The sequence below is a fragment of the Orbicella faveolata genome, unplaced genomic scaffold (genome assembly GCF_042242905.1).
Source record: "Orbicella faveolata isolate gen_17 unplaced genomic scaffold, um_ofav_v1 contig_15, whole genome shotgun sequence".
Classification (NCBI taxonomy): Eukaryota; Metazoa; Cnidaria; class Anthozoa; order Scleractinia; family Merulinidae; genus Orbicella; species Orbicella faveolata.
This window is the reverse complement of record NW_028301542.1, coordinates 6,876,254-6,896,764: the sequence shown is the minus strand read 5'-3', so window position 1 is coordinate 6,896,764 and position 20,511 is coordinate 6,876,254. Positions and strand designations below refer to the sequence as shown.

The following is a 20,511-nucleotide window of genomic DNA, read 5'->3' as shown; positions in this document are numbered from 1 at the left end:
CCCCCAAAATAGTAAACAGAAACATATAACAAAGAAAATTTGCCAGGTTTCACAAACATTTCTCTCTATTATTAACTATGCATCAGGCTGTTTCTATTCTCACCCGTACATTGTTGGTCTGCTCGAGGGATGTCTAAGAATGGACCCAAACACACTCTATAATCGATGACATAACTTTACAGAAATTAGAGCGGTTTTCAGTTGAGTGTACTATAACCAAAACCAAAGTAGTCACCGCTTTGGCCAATCACAAAGAACACAGACAACACGGAGACCCAGCTCAAAACTTGAAGTAATTAATTACAGGTAGCTGACACAAGCGCGGGAAAACACATGCGAACGGGTTACGATTGGTTTTGGTTTCACTTCTGATTGGATGAAATATTGGCGCGAGTTTTTTTAAGCCAATCGTGTAGCGTAGTAATGCAAAACTAATTACATTTGGACGCTTAAATGAAAACTGCTCTAATGCTTAGCCTAGGAACGGTTCAGTAACACTTGGGCAGGAAAACTAAATCGCGAGCAATTGCCAATAACAAACCGCATGTGCAATTCTGTACAAATGACGGAAAGATGACGGACAAGAGGAAGAATTAAGGATGGCCTTTTCACACGAGCTCTGTAGAGAAATTTGCAACGAAATTGAATTGAATGAAATACAACTTACAGTTTAAGTCTTCTTATCTGTAACCTGCTTCATCCTAAATTTTACTAGAGCGGTGACAGATTAATGGTTCAGTTGTACCACAACGATTTAAGAGAGATTACCGTAGGAATAAGGCAAGAGACTAGGATCGTAGGCTTTTCTGATAAGGTCTATGTTAGATAGCCTGTAATGCAGGTGTTATTTTGAAACGGAACCACTCGATAGACCAGGTTCTCGAAGCCCCCATCTAGAGGGTTGGGTCAGAGTGTGGGGGGTAGGGGTGATGGTTGGGGGGGGGGCAGCCCTTCACAGTTACCAAATCCAAGATGGCGGCCAAATACGAAAATGTGCACTCTAGCGCCAAAAATACGCCTGTACTGCAGCAGGCTCCATGGGAGATTAACACTCTTAAGGGGGTATGGTACCCTAAAATATGGCGATGTTCATGAAAAATTCAATTTCTAGGAAATACTAGACTTAAGACCCTTGAGGACTTGTCAAAAACATTTTGAAACGATCATGCAGAATTTCCTTCCAGATGAGTGTGAAATTTAAGGAAAGTACACAGTGGTATAAGTTTTTTCACTTGGCAACGGCCATAGCAACGACTGTTTACTATAAGAACGTGACCAAAAATATAGATTATATTTAACTCATATGAACAAAACTATTTAGAAAAACCTTTTAAGACATGCACAACTCGATTGGTATAATTATTTGTGAAAAGCTTTGCCTCAAATTGCCATCACAGACTCATTCATTTCCCTTATGACGAGGAATATTTCCCACAACTGCGGTAACCTTTTACAAAATAGAACAACCATTGCACCCCCTCCCCCGAGATCCAATCTGCAACTCCCTCCCCACTATTTGTGGCTCATTAAATGCTTAATACTTCGTGTAAGAAACTTAAAGTGCATTTTTCTCAAAAGTTTACTTTTGTACCGACTGACTTCGCGCCAACATTTCTACTTTGCAAGGTTTTTAAGTAGAATTTCTGAAACTTGGGTTCATCAAAGACCAGTAGTGTCGTGATGATATAAACCAAAACAATCGTAACATTTTAAGGTCTGTCACGTGACATGAGATGATTTGTACACTGGGGGTGGTAAAAAATAAGGTTATTTCCAAATAAAGCTGTAAAAAGCACTGAAAATAAGAGTTAACTGTAAAAAATTAGGTTCATATCACAGAACAAAACAGAAACTTACATGATATGCTTATTTGACAGTCAATTCTTGTTTTGTAAAAGAGCAGGAAGTGTTGGCGTCAATACTACAAAGCACTACTTCAAAAGGCTATGGCTGGTTTCCATAGCAACCATTTTGAGTAAAACTAGAAATTTAATTTCTCTTCTTGAGTGCAATAGCACACAATTGATCTTTCTTCACCATATTTAAACAAACTTTTTGGTCCATATTGAGGGTACCATACCACCTTAACAGTTTATCTTCTCTTTTCATGTTAAACTTTTAAATTCAAAACTAATATTTTAGTTGTAAACATCAGCGCCCATGTACATGAGGCTGAAATAATGTCTCTTTTGCGAAAATGCCACTCCACTATTTCTCTACTCTGTAGTAAAAATATCATAAATGATATTTTTATCGTCTGCAGATAAGGACAAAAGACACGACCATGCGTATAACAGCAGACTCACGAGCAGTCCCACAATAGGGGTATACCAACCTGAGGGAAAAAAAAAAACAAAAAAAACAACAACAACGAGTTTACGAGTTAATTGGCACATTAACAGTTCAGTCACGTTTAAAGCAGCTCTGTCACAGTATTTGGAGTTTTCTTGGACACGTACTAAACTACCTTTAAATTGAAGGAAACCTGAAAATTGTACTCAGAAGTTGTTGTAGTTTACTGAGATAGAAAAAAACACCAAAAAGATGATAATAAAGCATAAAGGAACAAGGATGGGTAAAAATGGAGAAGATTAACAAGGATTACAAACGACTAACTTGAAAAAATTAGGCTGAACTTTTTAAGATGCACAAGCCGTGACGTAGCTTTCTTAAGTGATCTACATCATTCAATGAAACAATTAATCAATAAATTGAATCACTTTGTTATTCATGCAAAAAAAGTTGTCTGTTATAACTCTTGTGCCGCCTCAATGCATTCTTCCGTTTCGCGTGGTTAATCATGGCGCAATGACAACCAATCAGGAACACTGAACTGCAGGGACACTTCATCATATTAGAATCTTTCGTCTCCCATTGACAGAACAAACCACGACAGAAGTTATGTTTCTCAGAGTATACTTACAGACTCTAATGATTATGTTTACTTACGAATTTCATCATAATAGTTTGCTTCTAAACGTACTTGTTGCTGTTCGTCTGATTGTATTTCACCAGCCACTGCTGAGCATTCAGGAGTTTCCGAAATAACTGGCGGAATGATTGGTTTCTCTCGTGCTGGGAGACTGAGAGTTCTTCTGGAGCGATGCGATGCTAGAGTTGGAGGAGGGTTGAAGGACTGGCTTCGGAAGGCACGTGTTTGAACGTTGTTAGCGGGCAGAGCGAACGTGACGCGGTCAGACATTGCGTTACTTCGAATGAGTATTAAACACTGTAAACGATATTAAAAGAAGATGTACGATAACTTTTTGATGAAAACAAAAACAGTGGTAACGCAATAAGTACTTGAACAAGTTGTTGCATAAGAAGTTCATAAATTTTGCTCAGGTGCTCTCTAACATAAAATATAAACCACTGACATACTGTGGCAAATTAACATTTTCTTCGTATTGGTCTTTCATCGGCCGTGAAAAACCATTTTTCGCACAATCCGTCGTATCGTTAGTGGTTTCACATAAATCATTCTTATTTCTAGGGGGATGAAAAATCATCCGGCATTTCGACGTCATGAAATACAACAGATTATTTAAAACATGTTAATAAATGGGCAAACCAAAAAAAAAAAAAGAAGAAGAAGAAGAGAAAATTTCCCTTTGTCTTGTTGTTCTGTTAATTCAAGAAAGCGCTGTTTCGCGTACATGTCTTGTCACTGACGAGATAAAGGCTATGAAATATTTTACTATATGTTCATCATTAAAATGTCAAGAGAAAATCATTTTGAAAAAGTGATGAGATACGACCATAAAATAAAAACAAAAATTCATTTGAAAATGAATTTTACCTCAAGAGGTCATTTGCCTAAGGAAATACGAAAACATGTGACATCAGCAGGGGATAATATTGGTATCTTTTGCTACTTCGTCATTTAGGGCGATACCGTAAAGGTTTTGAAATAAAAATTATAAAACAAAAACAAAAAAACAAAAAAACAAAACAAAACAAACTCAACAGATCAAATAAATGGAAAAACACTAAGAATTAACCACTAAAGGACATGTTAAAACGAGAAAAGATGAGCCACTTTGATATTAACGCGGGTTCTTTTTCATTTATTTATTTCTCAGATTAGTGTGAAGACACTGGAACTCTGTTTTGGTGATATCCGGCACTCGCCCGTCGATGTCTGTGTCACGACAAGGTATTGTCGCCAGTCATCAGGTTAGACTGTAAATATCAGGTCCGAATAACACTTAGACTTTAAAATTCTTTAAATTCGCTGAACAGAAGTAGAGGCACATTTGACTAATTGGTTTTCAGGTATCTGATGATAGACGCGATAACAACATTATTTACTGCTTAAGTGACGTCAAAGAGAGCGATACCGCAGTCTTACTTGATGTTAAAATTCAAAAGAGAGCAAACCAAACCAAATTGTTGGAAACAATATTTAATATAAACAAAACGAAGAAATACAGCAAGCTAAATCTAAAAGGGCGTGATAAGCTAAGGCGAGATTAAAAAATTATGTAAAATCTAGTCGAGTGTGACAATGTAACTCTGATACTATTTGTTTATATCCGGGAATACAGGAGTATTTCTTTTTTTTTCGCAAGTAACAGAATTGGATTCATATAGTCATTAACATAAGCAGTAAATAAATATGTCTCACAAAAAATTGGTTTCGTTCGACCGTAGGTGAATTTCCCCGGTGGATTTAATGTGAAGATTTTGTATTTTTTTGAAAAAATTGTTTCAGTTTTTCTTTAAACCGGATGTTGCTTGTATCCCAGCCTTAGTGAGACAAACAGTGTTGAAAACAATATTAATGACCCAAAACGTTTACCAAGCTTTTTTTTTTCAAAAATAAAACGTATTCTGTTAACTTTTTCTTACCTTGCAATGTACATCAATTCCAAAGATGTTCAGTTCGAAGATAAACTGCCTCCCGCTTGAAATATCAACCCGGCTTTGAGTCAAAACTCAGCGGAACATATGTTCACTGGAAAATATTCCCGCGGAATGTGACATCACGAGTGACGTGCATGTAAATAAATCACGATATCCATCAAGCAAAGGTAGATAATTGACAGTATTACAGGATAATGACAAGAAAATATCCGTCTTTTATTGAAGAAGAATCTTTTCTAATCGTAAATATATCTACGCGTTTTTGTTATCAACCTAATGGTGTCGCTGCAAGTTAATTTTCACGGTTTGAATGCCGCATAATTAACCTTAGGAGGAGATGAATTTGTCATACATCTGTGACTTCTATACACTTAGCAGGAAAAACTGTTTAATAAGACTTATATAAATATTGATTCACGAAATGAGTGTCATGCAGATTAGCTTAAACACAAGCCCCGGTTTTCTATCGATAAGTATCAAAAACACGCCATTTAATGACCTATTCATAAGCTCCTCCAGCTATTGACAACACTTGCTATTTCTTGCACATTATTCTCAGAAAGTATCAGACAAAACTGGCAATATATAGATTATTTTAATCATTTTTAATCACAACTATTGATTTTCAGACAATATTCGAATCGCCGGTTTTGACGTCCTGTCGTGAGCAGCCACCTCTCCTCAGCGACCAGTTTTCCAAAATACCAAACGTTTCCAAGTCAAATCACTATATTTGGAACCTCTTGTAACTGCGACCATCTCTCTTAAGGACCGGGGCCACTTTTAGAACTAAAAGTTTGAAATTTTCTTTTGTTTTTATAATTAACCTCCAGCAAGCGACCACAGGACAGATTATAGAGCGAAAATTGGATAATAAGATGTCGTAACATCATCGCATTCCTGGTTCAGGTACGTACAAGAGATGGTAAGTTTCTCAATGGGACTTTTCACACGAATAAGACATTTAAAACATGGGCAAGTCTCTGTAGTTATGATACGCTAATGAGGCACGGCAAAATTTTCACCCAGTATGGCCTAAGCTCTAGCGACCACCTAGGATTGACACTTTGGGTGGTCACTTACAGGAGGTTCGACTGTAGTAAATCCTAACAATCGAAAAAGACTAAAAAATATTTACACAACAATTTCTCACGTTAGAAGTGTTTGGCGGCTATTAGTTTAAGAATTCACAGTTTGATGTCAGGTAGTATCACTTGTGGAACAATGAGAAATTAATCGTTTTCGAATAATCGTGCGGTAGCAAGTTGGCACTTGGGCCTTGTGGGTAGAATATACCCAGAGGTACAGCCCAAAGCTACAGTTATTGTGCTGTCGCATTTATCTGCTCTGTGGCCTTGTGCGTAGAATATACCCAAACGGGTGGCATTAAAGTGATCGAGCTCTACGCCCTTGTGGGCAGAATACACCCATGCAAAGGTAAACTTATTTATCTGTGGCATTAATTTGCTCCGTGCCCCTGTGGGTAGAATATACCCAAAGGTGCAATTAATTTGCTGTCGCATTTATCTGCTCTGTGTCCTTGTGGGGCAGAATACACCCAAAGGTAAATTTAATTTGCCATTTCATCAATCTCTCTGTGGTCTTGTGGATAGAATATACCCAAAGGTACAGTTAATTAGCTGTCGTATTAATCTGCTCTGTGCCCTTGTGGGTAGAATATACCCAAAGGTATAGTTAATTTGCCATTTCATCAATCTCTTTGTGGCCTTGTGGGTAGAATATACCCAAAGGTACAGTTGACGAGCTGTGGCATTAATATGCTCTGTGCCCTTTTGGGTAGAATATACCTAAAGGTACAGCTATGTTGCCATTTCATCAATTTGTGTGTGGCCTTGTGGGTAGAATATACCCAAAGGTATAGTTAATTTTCCATTTCATCACTCTGCTATGTGTCCTCGAGGGTGGAATATACCCGAAGTCACATTGATTTGCTATGCCCTTTTGGGTAGAATATACCCAAACTATACAGTTAATGTGCTGTCGTATTAATATGCTCTGTGCCTTTTTGGGTAGAATATACCCAAAGGTACCTGAGTTAATGTGTTGTTGCGTTGATCTACCCTGTGCTCGAATCAACAATCACGCTCAATAACATTTGGTATTCTTTTGTGTACAGAATAGTATAAGTTACTTTTAAAAATTTTACAATATGTTGGAGGTGTTCCAGTTCCTTTAATGACCATGGCTGTCGCAAATTTCAAATACCAACGGGTAAACGATCAAAACAGTCATTTTGTTAATAATAACTTGAGGGATTAACTTATTCGTTATAATGCGATATTTCAAAATTCAAACAAGAATCACGAAGCAATTATGAACAATCCTGGAGAAGCAACGTAATTTGTAATCAGAACTTGTTTGGGTCGATTTTCAACTTCCTCGGCTTTTGCTTAGTTCGTACAATGGAGTAATATTAAGCAGTGGACAAGCTTAAGTGCAATTAGTTTGACTGTAATACAAAAATGTATTATGACGAACATCGAGTTGTTTGCCATCGGCTGAATTCTTTTTTGTTTTCTTCGCAGCGCCGAGTAAGCATGCATTGCAGACGGAAATTTACCGACGCAATATAATGTCTTCGACGCGGGTTACGCCGAATTATACCTAGGTCCTGCGAGCGGGCTTCCAAACTTCTCCAAGGCTGAACACAGATGGACCAATTATTTGCTGCTTTTTCAAACTTACCATACGTAACCGCAGAAACGAGCACTGTTTCCGTTGGCTACTCTCGCCTAGTTGTCCTGAATCCTGAAAGACAATGCAAGAGACCGCAACAAATCAAACCTTGTCTGATGCTTTGGTGTCAAAACATGAAGGAACAAACGAGACGGAAACTGAACTCAGAGCTACATGGCTGCTACAATCTGAAAGCGTAATGTTACCAAAACCAGCTGTCAAAGTCCGTATCTGTAGTGGTGCGTTGATAATCCATGCACTCTCCAGTTTCAGGATGACACTTGTCCGAGCCTCCATTACATTGGCATGGTACAAACGTGAGGTATGGTCCTCCATTAGGAGTGATTCGTGTGTACCCGCTGGCACACTGTTCACAGAATTGACCTTTGTACTCCGGAGGGCATGAGCAGTTCGTTGAGGGATTTTCAACCCTATCAAATACACTATGATTACGATTACTATCGATTTTCTCAAAAACGGATCAATATTCAGTCAAACAAAGTATGCAGTCACTTCCTTCACATTCAGGCCTACCATTAAAAGTCTAGGTTATGGCACACATCTATTTTGATCCATTTTGACCCAAAACAGAGACCATGCATTGGGCTTATAACTGAGGATAAAAAGGGCTTGTTACTAGAAATATTTTTGTGTCCATTTTTGGAGTTTTTTAGGAAGGTTTCTTTTTTGAAGAGAAGAGAGTTCCGATCTTATTATCAGAATTGTGTAGTACAGGGCCCGGTTACGTTACGTTCAAAACCGCGATTTAACTAACTTCCGATTAAGCCTAATCGTCGATTAAATTTCCTAATCGTGGGTTAGAAAACGGTTGTTCAAAAGGAGATCAATCCGCCTATTAACTAATCCGCGATTAAGCGCAAAGTGGATTATTTTAATTGTTTATAATGTATTCTTATGTTATTTTACGTCATAGAATTGCGCGAAATTTTTGTTTTCAACTGGCTTCCCCGGCGAAAAAAAAGCCCGTGAAGAAAGTTGCCACGACTAGCATAAAATCTCCCTGCTAGCAGCACTAAGTCTCTTGGTACAAGAGCATGGCCACGCTTCATTTTTCTCCGCAAATCTGCCTCTGTGAGGTTTGTGATGTATTCAATGGACGCTCTGCCGAATCTCCAACGAGCCGAAGCTCTTGCTCGCTATAAGCTGTATGTTATGATTATATCGGTAACATTGTCCAAGGCGAGGGAGATGAAACAACAACCTGGACGTTTTCATTTAAGTTTAATCGGCAGATTAGGGAGTTAATCCTTCTCCGGAGGTGTATTAAATTTAACCCGCCAATTAGAGTTGGATTAGCGCTAATCAGGCTTTGAGCAACGCGATCTAATCTCAGGTTAAATTTTAATCCATTAAAATTTAATCTGCGATTAGCACTAATCGGAGATTAAAGTTGCTTGTTAGCAACTTAATCTCCGATTAGCGCTAATCGCTGTTTTAAACAACCGTACCCCAGTAGTTAAATAGCCTAAAGGATCCAATAAGTGTTTAAAGATTGCTAGTTCAACTCCTATTGAGAGTTCTTTGACATACATTTACACGTACACGTGTATAACGAAATTGAAAAATGCCATTCTCACCCTTTTCCCAATAGAGCTAATTCACCCACTTTCCGCTTGAACTCAAAGTCAATGTAATGTCCGCCAACCGGCTAAATTGCTGAGTTGTTAGTGTTGTCCACTTGGCCCTGATTCGCAGTGAAGTCAAATGACTCAAGACTCGTATCATTTCTTCTCCTGTGGGCTGCCGTCCAGACGTGTTCCCCACTCTCCATTCGCCTTCATCAAGCTTAACCTGGGAACCAATTAAACTGAGTGAACATATATAATAAAGACAAGAAACAAACAAACAAACAAACAAACAAACAAACAAACAAAACATGACTCAGCCGGCATCAAATTCGCTGGTATCCATTGATACCGTGATCTGGGTTCATAAAGCACTGTGAGAACATAGTGGGTTATTCCTGCAGTCAAGGGCACTAATCGCGGACCGAGTAGAGCGGCAAGTTCGTCAACAACAGCAACTTGGCGGCGCCGTCTCTGACAACGGCCAGCCCCCCAGCCGGAGCATTGTTGAGCCCTTACGTGAAACAGGACATAGAGATTGTCCCCATTATATTACACCTTCATCTGCCTTCGTCAAGAAGACATCTTCATCAGTTCACAAGCCCCGTTACGTTTGGTCGACGCAAACGCATCTCCAAAGGCGACCGCGTATGCGACAAGCTTGCCAACAATCGTCTCGTTAACGGTTACGCTTACCAAGGCCCGTCGGTTGAAGAATGGCGACGTAATAATGCAAGAGTGGAGAGAATACTGCAACATGGTCGGGGGCAACAAAGTGCCTCTTTTGGTGCTGCCCTCCTCCCAGGATTAAAATCGTAAAAAGACGTACAGGGTAAATAGGGTTAAGGCGGCATTATATCTATGTTTTCTCGATGATTTGTTAACAATTTCGACTGGCTTTTACCATGTGTGAAAAACTTTCTACAACTTGATTAATTTGTCACTATTTAGTCATAAGAATTACCTCGTATTTATTAAAATTATTCCCACCAGGCGGAGGAGTATCGAGGCTAGTGACAAGCGGCTGGTCAAACCACTTTCCTTCGAGAATAACATCACCCTTGGAGGATGCTGTAGGGCTTGAGGTATCGTCCTGCTGTAAATGGAATGACAGCGCCAAAGAGTATGCATATCTCTGGTCTGCAAGGTACTTGTCAGGTGCAACAAAATACACATCCTCCGAACCAGCAGTGTCAACTTTCAGCGATCCTCTGTGAAAAGGAAACAAAATCATAAACTTCTAAATACTTCCACGGAAAGGAAAGGCAGCCCTACCATAGGCTAGTGTGGAAAGATGAAATTGGGGACTCCTGAAAAAACTGATCATTGTAATATTACAATCCTTTTTTGCTAATACCAGGAAATCTGCTTTACTGCACTTTATTAAACATGCAAGATACATACATACATACATTTTATTTGTTATCAAATTAAAATTACAATTGTAACATGCCCGCGGATAGCTGAGCAAGATGACCTTCATTTTCAGAGCATATGAAAATGTCGGTTGCAAGGAGACAAACATTTTGCTTGAACTTACAGAAATGGAAGATTTTGAAAAAGGAACAAGTGTAAATAGGGCCTGAAATTCTGAAGGTACCTTGACCATCAAAAGAGCATTCAAATAGACAAGGTGCATGGTGACTTCCTGTTCTGTGGGACTCAAACGTTACCCAAGCAATATTTATTACATTGTGCTTTTGAATAAAGTACGACAAAATCCCGCCAAAATTCTAAGAAATACAATGTACAGCGCATTATTAAGAAAGTCTTGAAAAAAAGAAAGAAAAGAAAATCTTGCACTCATTCATTCGCATGACAGTCAAATACAAACACCCTTGATTCAACATGGAATTCAATCTGTACTTACTTACTAATGCTAATTGTCACAACCCAGTCCAGCTCAAGTCCTACTTGGCTCCCAGCACTGTTAATGGCAGTCCAGTTATCAAAATCAGCATTGGATGAAAAGACAGGCAGATTTGTGGTAATCTGTGAAACAAACCACCTTTGGTCGCTCACGCAGCTTGGTAATTTGTTCGAACACTGGCACTTCAGACAACCCTTGGAATTTTTGACACTTATGACGCCATAGCCAGGTGAACACGTATTGCATTGACGGCCGAGTGAATGCTCCTTGCAAGGACATTGGCCAGTCGTCTTGTTACAAACAGGATTCTTACTTCCCGCAAGGTTACATTCACATGGTGTACAACCTGTGGGTAAAATATCTACATGCATATGGATTTATAATACCTCTAGCTGAGGGGTAAATTTATTTTGTGCCTGATTTATTTACATCAATGATTTATTGGCTTTTAAAACCATACAATATTTAACATATCCAGTAGGGGCGAGTGGAATAATTGTTTGATCACAAACTCCCCCAAAAGACAGAAAATTAAAGTGAAATAAAAATAAAAACGTCCCCAAGAATTACGCGTGGACGTTTACCAGAATTTGAATAATAATAATAATAATAATAATAATAATAATAATAATAATAATAATAATAATAACAATAATGCATGGTCAGTACCCAAAAAGAACAAAAGAGAAGGACGTAGACCAAGACAAAACCCACAATTGGCTGATTACACCTGGCCTCAAATCAGAAACAGAAGGTTTCATTATTGCTGCCCAAGATCAATGCATTAAGACCAACTATTACCGAAACAAGATCCTAAAAGATGGCACCGACCCAATGTGCAGAATCTGTGGGCAATTTCAATTTCAAGAAACAGTTGACACAATAAAGCTGCAACATATCTCCATTGGACAATAGGCAAACACTATAACATCAAAGTACAAGATAAACACTACGAACATGAACCAGCTACTGTGACAGAAAACCAAACAGCGACTATACTTTGGGACATGCCAATCCAAACCGACAAAGAGATAAAAGCAAACAGACCAGACATAGTGGTGAAAGACAAGAAGGAAAGAACCTGTCTGCTTATCGATATGTCCATCCCCACAGAAAGGAACACCTCCTTGAAAACAATGGAAAAACTCACAAAGTACAAAGATCTTGAGATTGAAATCGAGAAAACGTGGGGAATGAAAACAACAACTGTCCCAGTGATCATTGGAGCTTTCGGGCTTGTCAAGAAGGGAACAGAAAACTACATCGGCAAGGTTCCAGGCAAAATTAGAATAACAGAGCTACAGAAGACCGTCCTCCTTGGAACTGCTCACATACTTAGGAGGACTCTATCCATCAAGTAATCCAGCAAACTTATGAATGCCCTAGGCTCACAGATTGAACTCGGCACCATAAGTTAAAAGCGGCAAGACTTTAAGGACTTATAATGATAATAATAATAATAATAATAATTTCAAATAATAATAATAATAATAATAATCATGATATCATGGCTACTACAACTAATGCTAATACTACTATCATCATCATAACATTAATTAACATATTCCATACAAATTGGTATATACAAGGTAAAAGTAAGTAAAAGAAATAAACTATTAAAACCTATTTCAACAGTGTTTACATAATAATAATAATAATAATAATAATAATAATAACGTGGCTAGAGCAATCCATTGGGACCTGTCAGGAAAATGTGTGTTTGAACGAAAGGAGAGATGGTATGACCATGTTCCAGACAGTGTGCTTGAAAATGAGGATTACAAACTTCTATGGGACTTCAGTGTGCGAGCAGACCATGAAATAGGGGCTAGGAGACCGGATTTGGTGATCATTGACAAGAGAGACAAGAGCTGTCAGATTATAGATGTGGCAATTCCAGAGGATAATGGGGTGAGAGAGAAGGAAGATGAAAAAGTTGAAAAGTATCAAGATCTAGCGAGAGAAGTTCGAAAAATGTGGGGTGTGAGGACAAAGGTTATTCCAGTGGTAGTGGGAGCATTGGGATCAATACCACTGAGATTGAATGACAATCTGAGAGCCATTGAGGTGGGCATTCCTGTTGGACTGATCCAGAGACGTGCATTGTTGGGGTCGGCAAGAATTCTTAGAAAGGTGCTGGAGATGTAGAAAGAAGAAAAAAAGCAAACAAGGGGTGTTTCTTGGCTTCCCTAGGCAACTTGTTGTTGCCCGGAGCCAATGACGAAACCAGCTTCAATATCATCAATAGCTGTGCGAATCTTTAATAATAATAATAATAATAATAATAATAATAATAATAATAATAATAAAGAGTCAGGGCATGTGGGGAGATTCAATTCTCCAAAAAAAACCCAATAATTTTACACATGTAAGTTCATCCTTCAGGGTAAGGTACATTCATTTATTCAGAAAACTCCTCGCTACACTTACATCTGGATCACACTCCGAAGCCTGTCCATTGCAGTGGCATGAAGCTAACAAATCCCAGTCTGACACGGCAAAGTAAAAACTCCTTTTCAATGATTCTGAGACCGACGCAAGGTCCAAACCACTTGGTGTAATGTATGCCACTAATACCATTTTTATATTTGTCATGAGGAAGACAGACTGTTTCTTTATGTCGTTGACAATATTCTGTGCTTCAGCTGCATCACGTAATGGAGAATAAAAAAGCTGCAGCATAAACGGAAAATATTTACGCATTAAGAATATGACAAGCAAATTCAAATCAACAAATACTAACTGCCACCTGGACATACGTGTGGTAACAGAACTGACGAAGCAGGAATTAACATTTCAAGAAAGCATAGCGGAGATATCTGTTTACATGCAAACAATGGCGTTATTTTCGATCGCGTGTCCCAAAATTACCCGGGCGTGTGAGCACGTGTGGTTAGCAGAACAGGTGAAACCTTTTCGAACCTTTAAACGTGGTTGCATTTCCAACACGATTTTTGATCTATGTCTGCATTCGAATTTCCTTTATACTTTTAAAGGGAAGCATTCTCACATTATTCTATGTAAAAGGGCGGTATTTGTTCTGTACTTTGGATATTCTCTTTGATGGAACACATGAAGACACCCCGTCAACCTGCTCGTAGAGAAGACCACTGAACTGGACTCAGTCTGACTCAATGAGAGCAAAATTGCTGGTTCAATTAACGAGGTTTCCTACACAGTCACTTTTTCTTGTTCTCTTCTCGCCTGACGTATTTTGTCCCCTATGTGCATAGTTGTAGATCTAGGTAATTATATAAAAACTAACCAACGCATTTACTTGACAATGATATCTCGACGATTTGGAAACGTCGTTTATTACTTTTGATTCTCTCAAGCCTTACTTATTCGATTGAAGCATTGCCGCTTTAACAAAACGTTTGCGAATTTTTGTCTTATATACACAGAACGTGTGAAAATTTCAATAGATTTCAATAGATTCTGTATCAGCGTCATTTCACTTTTTGCAAATAAATATCTCCATCAGTCAGCTTATCTGTAAATTAGGGTTAGTGTCAGGGTCTATCTTAAAGCATTGAACTTTCAAACCTTCCGTCTCGTTTTCTGGTGTTTCCGGCATGTTGAAAAACACCGTGCAGTTCGTTGCAAAGTACCTTATGGGACTGAAGGTTCTTCCCGAATCATTCGACTTCAAAAGGTACATCGCTGCAGGCAGTGCGTGGTAAAATGTCACCACAGACCGATAAAGCATAAAAGTTCTTCCATAGTCGACCTGTAACGCAACAGGGTACTCGAAGTTCTTAGATTTCCAGAACTTGCCATCGGCAGAGGGATCGTCAACAAAACTCGCCGGATGCTTGTTATTTGGGTCTGTCGCGTTGCAGACTTTAGTGCAGTCTAACATGACGCAATACTGTTCTGGCGGGTCTCCACAAGTTGAATTCGCTGTTACATTGAAATCTCCAGAAAGATTTGCAGGCGGCGGGTAACAAGGTCCGCTACGACACGAATCCTGGCACGAAACAAGCTGAGCTGCAAAAATATTTGCAAGTAAACAAAAAATGGCAAAGCTTAGACCAGGCTGACAAAAGAGGCGCTTCAGAATTTGCCGCATTTCCATTCAAAACTGCCACCTGCTCAACTGCCAACTGCAATTACCAGTTTTGTAATCTAGAGCTGATAAACTTCTGTAATCCTCACGTTTGAGTAAGCAGAAGTACAAGGAATATGCCAAGACTTATCCTACAGAATTTTAGAGCGGAAAAACGTAATAAGCATGCGCGAGTTTTGACTTTTCTTTGTGTATTCCAATTGCCCTTGCGAAGATAGCCGATAAAACACTGTCTCGAGTGTTTGATATATCTTCTCAATCGATACCTGAAAAACTAAGGTGTAAATGGAGAAGTAAAATCGTCAAAATCTATGCTAATTAAGACGGAATATCCAAACCTCCTTCACGGTTGTAATTTTCTTTGTTTCAACATCAAGAATGCTTGACGAGTTTGAGAATAAAGTTTCATGTTTTTTTTTGCAAACATTCGTGTTTGTTTGTTTGTTTGTTTTTTTGCATTACTCCAGGTTGGACAAAACTGTTTTTGGAGAGATAAGAAGGCAGCAAAATTAATTTGTAACACACAGTGACACGAAAATAATGAATTCACTGTTGCATTGAAATCTCCAGTAATAGTTTAAGGCCGTGGATAACAAGGTCCGCTACGACACGAATCTTGGCACGAAATCTGAGCTGCAAAAGTAATTGCAAGTAAACACAAAATGGCGAAGTTCAGACCATGCTAACAATAGAAGCGCTTCAGAATTTGCCGCATTTCCATTCAAAACTGCTACCTGCTCAACTGCAATTACCAGTTGATGCACTTTCCAGCTGATGCACCTCTGTAATCCTTGCGTTCGAGTAAGCATAAGTAAAAGGAACATGTCACTTATCACGGACTGGCGAGTGCGCGAGCAGAACAAGTGGGAGACACTCAAATGTTTTACTTGCAGGGGAGGTGACAGGAAAAAATGTAACGGGCACCGTAAAAGTTTTCAAAAAAGATTAATAACTTTAAAAAACGCGTGGTTACCCCTACATTTTATGTTATGAAATGGAAGTGGTAAGCCTATTCAACACGTGGTTAGTTTCTAGTTGTGAGGAAAACCTGTTTAGACTGTATTTTAGCTCTGTCAGAGACGCTAAAAGCGCGGTTGCAACGATTTTCAGGGTCATCTAAAACATACCAAAAATAATATGGATGTTACCACTTACCATGTAGTCTTAAGATCATGATAAGTGTGCTTGCTTTTCTGCATGTAAAGACGAATTCTAAGGAAACCTGTCCTTTCCTTCTTTTATTCAGAAAAAGCTGATGTCAGCTTTTTTGTTGAGATTCAAGGCTAATTATCTCGAAAACATGCGTGGATACTCCCACCTTTCTTTGTGGATTGCAATAGCACTTGCAAAGATCTACTTTTTCCGCACGGTTCTAATATGGCAAAAAAGCCTTCGTATTTAGTAGGCACCGTCCTTAACTGGCCGTTATCCAGAGGCTAGTTTCGAAGTTGGGACTCGCTTTGGTAGCCATTTCCGTTTTGAAGAGGTTAAAAGAATTAGTATATGGACGGTCCGCCGAGACGAAAAAAAGTGGCCGTTGTAGAGAGAAGACTGTTGTAGGGAGGTGGCCGTTAGCGGAGGTTCCACCGTAGATTGAAACACAGTAGTGTTTAAAAATGAAAAGGTATTGCTCTCCAAGTTAATTGGTGGTTCTAAGCAAAGTGACGATATTAAAAAGTGGCAACATGTGATGAGCGTAGTCCGGTTCACGTTTAAAACATCATGAAAGCGAGGGAGACAGAGTTTTCTTCCAAATGCTACTTGTACAATAAACGTCAAAGTTGTCTACATTCTGCACGATTCTGAAAAATTGTGACAAACGACAAAAGTTTTTAATGGGAAGAAGTGTAGCAGTTGCTTGACTGGAAATCATACGCCTAATTTGAGCAATGCAAATGAAGTAAGTGTTTTATTGACCTGTTAACGCGGTTGTCACAATCTAATGGAGCCTACAAATTCTCTTGTTCCGAATTGAATTATAAAAGGACAAGACCCAAATGTAAGGTAACAAACTTAAATGCAGTGGCTAAGCTTGATTTACTGTCGAAATAAAAATCTGTTTCTGAACGATAGCGTCTCGGTCTTGGCCGCTGTTCTTCGTTCTCCACTCGCCTTTGTTGCACATTTACATAACTATTAACTCCCATCGGGGGAGACATTCTAAGAGTTAGTAGTTAACGACGATAAAGGAAACTTGAGACGAATGCGCATGAGCGTCACATTTACAAAGCGGCAGACGAGATATATATTAGCTGTGGTCACACTAGAGACTTTTATCTAGGGAAACTTGACTTGTTGACAGTTTAGCCAGGGAAACCTGACATTTTGTAATGTGACCGATTTTTCTCGGAGTAAATAGCCTTCGCAGCAGCCGTTTCCTTTCCTTTTCGGGACGGAGAGATCAAGCAAGCGAGCGAAGGAGCGCGCCTAAGATGAGCAAAAACTTGGGGAGAAGTGGGGAGGGGGGTGGGGGGAGGCGGAGCGACAAGGGGGCGGTCCCTTCGCATGGTATTTTGGAAAATTACCTAAGGGAAATTTTATCTGAGTGAACTAGGACATGTCAAGCGAACAATGGTATTTCCAGACATGATTGATCATCGCAGTTATACACACAACTTAAGCGGTTGTGAAATTAAAGCCTGAAAAAAATTCAGGCCTGAACGGGATTCAAACCCATGACCTCTGCAAAATCGGTGTAGTGCTCTGCCAACTGAGCTATCAAGCCAGCTGGCAGCTGGTCATGTTGTGAGTTCGTAATATACCCGTAGATGGTGAAGAGTGCAAGTGAATATATGAAATATCATATTTGAACTGCCGAGAAAGATTTGAAGATATGACTGATCATAGCAGTTATATACACAACTTAAGCAGTTGTGAAATTAAAGCCTGAAAAAAATTCAAGTCTTAACGAGGGCGATTTTTTTACGTGATCCGTAACACTAGGTAATAACCACCCTCTTCTACTCTATCTGCATTTTTCATTTAACTGTATTGGCAATTTAATTTGATTTTTATCTATTTTTTTCAGAAAAGAAGTAGCCATAGATAAAACAAAATGAAAATGAATTCAATTCGAACAAAGCGTAATGAGGGTATTTTATTTATTTATTTTAATTTCCGTCAAACAGCTGTACGATAGTGTACATTAGCTCTCGAGGAAAAAAAAAAACATATCTCATACTGCCTTTAGCCCATAAAATAAACACAATTTTACTGTGCAATCATGCAACACTGTTCCTTCAAGAAGGTTAAAGCACGACGGATAACAATTTTTTGCTCGATTACTGTATATTTTTATTATTATAAAATTGTAGTGGTCACATGAGGAATAAGAAATATTACAGCGCAATTCAGTTTTTTTGAAGCCTCCAGGGGATACGAAAATTAGTTAAAAAGTCAGGTGGTTCCAAAAATCGGGGTGAAATTATGAAAGTTTTTTAAATTCGTGTTATCCAATTTTTGCTTTCTTTACCGGAAATAATATTCCACCTCATAAGAATTAAACAAGGTCAACGAAATTAAAACGTTCTCAATTTTATGAGTTTATTAAACTCAGGGAGGGTCTGACACATAAATTATTCCACTTCTTTTTACACAGCTAAAAGAATTTCTGTTTTTTGCGCTCTCTGGTTAATTTTTTTTCCGTAGAATTTCTTTGATTTTTATCACAGAGGCGTTTCTTTGTTTTCTGTGTTTCCATGTGGCTCTGTTTGCCTTGTCGGTTCGTGTACATTTTTCAATATCTCATTTCCTTGTAATGCATTAACATTAACGGTGACTCCAGTCTGGCTTGGTCCAAAGATTTTCCTTTCAAGTTTCTCGGTTCATGCAGCAGTTTTTCTCGACAATAACTGAATAAAAGCTACTCGAAAATTTCTTATTCTTACAACATAAATTAACGGTTGAGCAACGAATAGATTGTTTTCACTGTCACGCAATAAAAAAAAAAAAATCGAAAACCATCCAGTGGAAAAAGCTATGAAATTATGATGTTATAGAAGATAACTAAGTAAGCCACTTCTCCAAGTTTTAGGCCTGTGCGTTTCCCCAAACTTCAGATATTCGTCGTAATGTTTCGCCGATATTTACAGAGCCCAGTATGAAAACGCCATGTTGGTGTACCTCCGTGGTACACCAATATGGCGGCCGGAAAATAGTGTAAACATCTGGAACTTACTTTGGCTATCTAGGCGACTGATTATCAGTACTGATCAAACAAGCATTTACATAAGCACTTTTCCTAATGCGTTAACTTCTAAAAAGGCTCAAAATCATGGGATAAGTATATATTTTTCGACAAACTCGATCATAGCCTTGTGTCACGCACCTCCATAACCCTGAAATTCAAAATGCTCTGGATTCCAAACGAAGCACGCTATTGAGCTGTAAAATTGTAAACAGATAAAAATATATCGCCTCTTGTGCCTGATGAGAACAAAAACTTTGGTGGCTCTTTTGTTTTGGATTTTAGAAAGTGATGACGTCACGTGAAAACGATCTATTCAGTACTGGAAATAAAGTAAAAACACATATTACAATAAGGCTTACATTAAGGGGGATTCTCGTCTTAAAAGAGTACATAGGAATGAGCCAGAGAGTGAATGGGATATAACACAGCAAAATAACTAGATTTAGAATGACAGTAGTGTAAAAAGCTTTCTTGTTCCCTAGTATCTTCTCTTTGGCCTCTAAAGAATCTTGGTTAGCAGCAATTTGTGTAGAGGTTGAGTAACGAGGCCAACCACGATGTCAGTTGTGGATAAACAGGCGAGCGCTATGTTGGATTTGGGACGAAGCTGTGGATTGGTTGCCACTGACACCATCACCAAAATGTTGAGCGAAATGATAACAGGACAGGTGAGAGCGTTAACAACGATTCTGACGAAGTTCAGGAGAAATCTCTGCGGGATTTATAGGAAAAAATGCGAGCTGAGCCCGCCACAACTATTCAACGTGCTGTCGAGTTTGGTGAAATTCATCTTCTTTGGAGTGACTCGGTGTCTCAGAGTTTCTTTGCTTAGGGATTTTGAGATGGCTTGCTAACCTTCTTTGCTGTCCCTCTAAAGTGAGTTCAGTCCTTAATTCCCTTTCCTAACTGAGTTTCCTTCGTGTGCTCCCCTTTTTTATGACCCTCTAAAATGAACAGTCAGTCCTTAATTTCTTTTACAGTCTGACTACAGAAGGTGACATTGATTAACGTTAATATACATTTTGTTTTATTCATTAGCAAGCGTAATTCTTAATTACTTTATCACAATTTGTTCAACTAAAATTGTCATTACATTAGCACATCATTCTAAAGTGCTAAGTGATGTCTAGTCTTAAATGCGCGTAGCCGGAACACTTGAACACAGATCTCAAAGGCATTCAGTAAAGATAGCTTTGAATTCGAAACACAATCTTATCAGCAATGTTTTCCGAAA

At 38.7% G+C, this 20,511-nt stretch overlaps 3 protein-coding genes across 4 annotated transcripts; 1 reads left to right on the top strand and 2 right to left on the bottom strand.

Annotated features, from left to right (window-relative positions):
- Positions 1-1,274: 1,274 nt before the first annotated feature.
- On the bottom strand, positions 1,275-5,636 carry LOC110043786 (uncharacterized). 2 transcript variants are annotated; one of them, XM_089288196.1, is made up of 3 exons: positions 4,852-5,636; positions 2,950-3,229; positions 1,275-2,335 (listed from the first exon to the last, which is right to left on the bottom strand). In XM_089288196.1, exons 2-3 carry the CDS (start codon positions 3,200-3,202, stop codon positions 2,217-2,219), a joined length of 372 nt encoding a protein of 123 aa, XP_089144322.1. In that variant the 5' UTR covers positions 3,203-3,229; positions 4,852-5,636; the 3' UTR covers positions 1,275-2,216. The 2 variants fall into 2 exon arrangements, with proteins under 2 accessions (XP_089144322.1, XP_020604959.1); XM_020749300.2 differs by having other exon boundaries at positions 2,950-5,636.
- A 4,988-nt stretch (positions 5,637-10,624) lies between these two features.
- On the top strand, positions 10,625-12,954 carry LOC149113308 (uncharacterized). Its single transcript, XM_089288193.1, has one exon. The coding sequence runs from the start codon at positions 12,027-12,029 to the stop codon at positions 12,378-12,380; it is 354 nt and encodes a 117-aa protein (XP_089144319.1). The 5' UTR covers positions 10,625-12,026; the 3' UTR covers positions 12,381-12,954.
- Positions 12,955-13,416: 462 nt separating this feature from the next.
- Positions 13,417-15,091, bottom strand: LOC110067180 (netrin-1-like). Its single transcript, XM_089288510.1, has 2 exons — positions 14,566-15,091; positions 13,417-13,664 (listed from the first exon to the last, which is right to left on the bottom strand). Exons 1-2 carry the CDS (start codon positions 15,089-15,091, stop codon positions 13,417-13,419), a joined length of 774 nt encoding a protein of 257 aa, XP_089144636.1.
- Between the last annotated feature and the right edge of the window lie 5,420 nt (positions 15,092-20,511).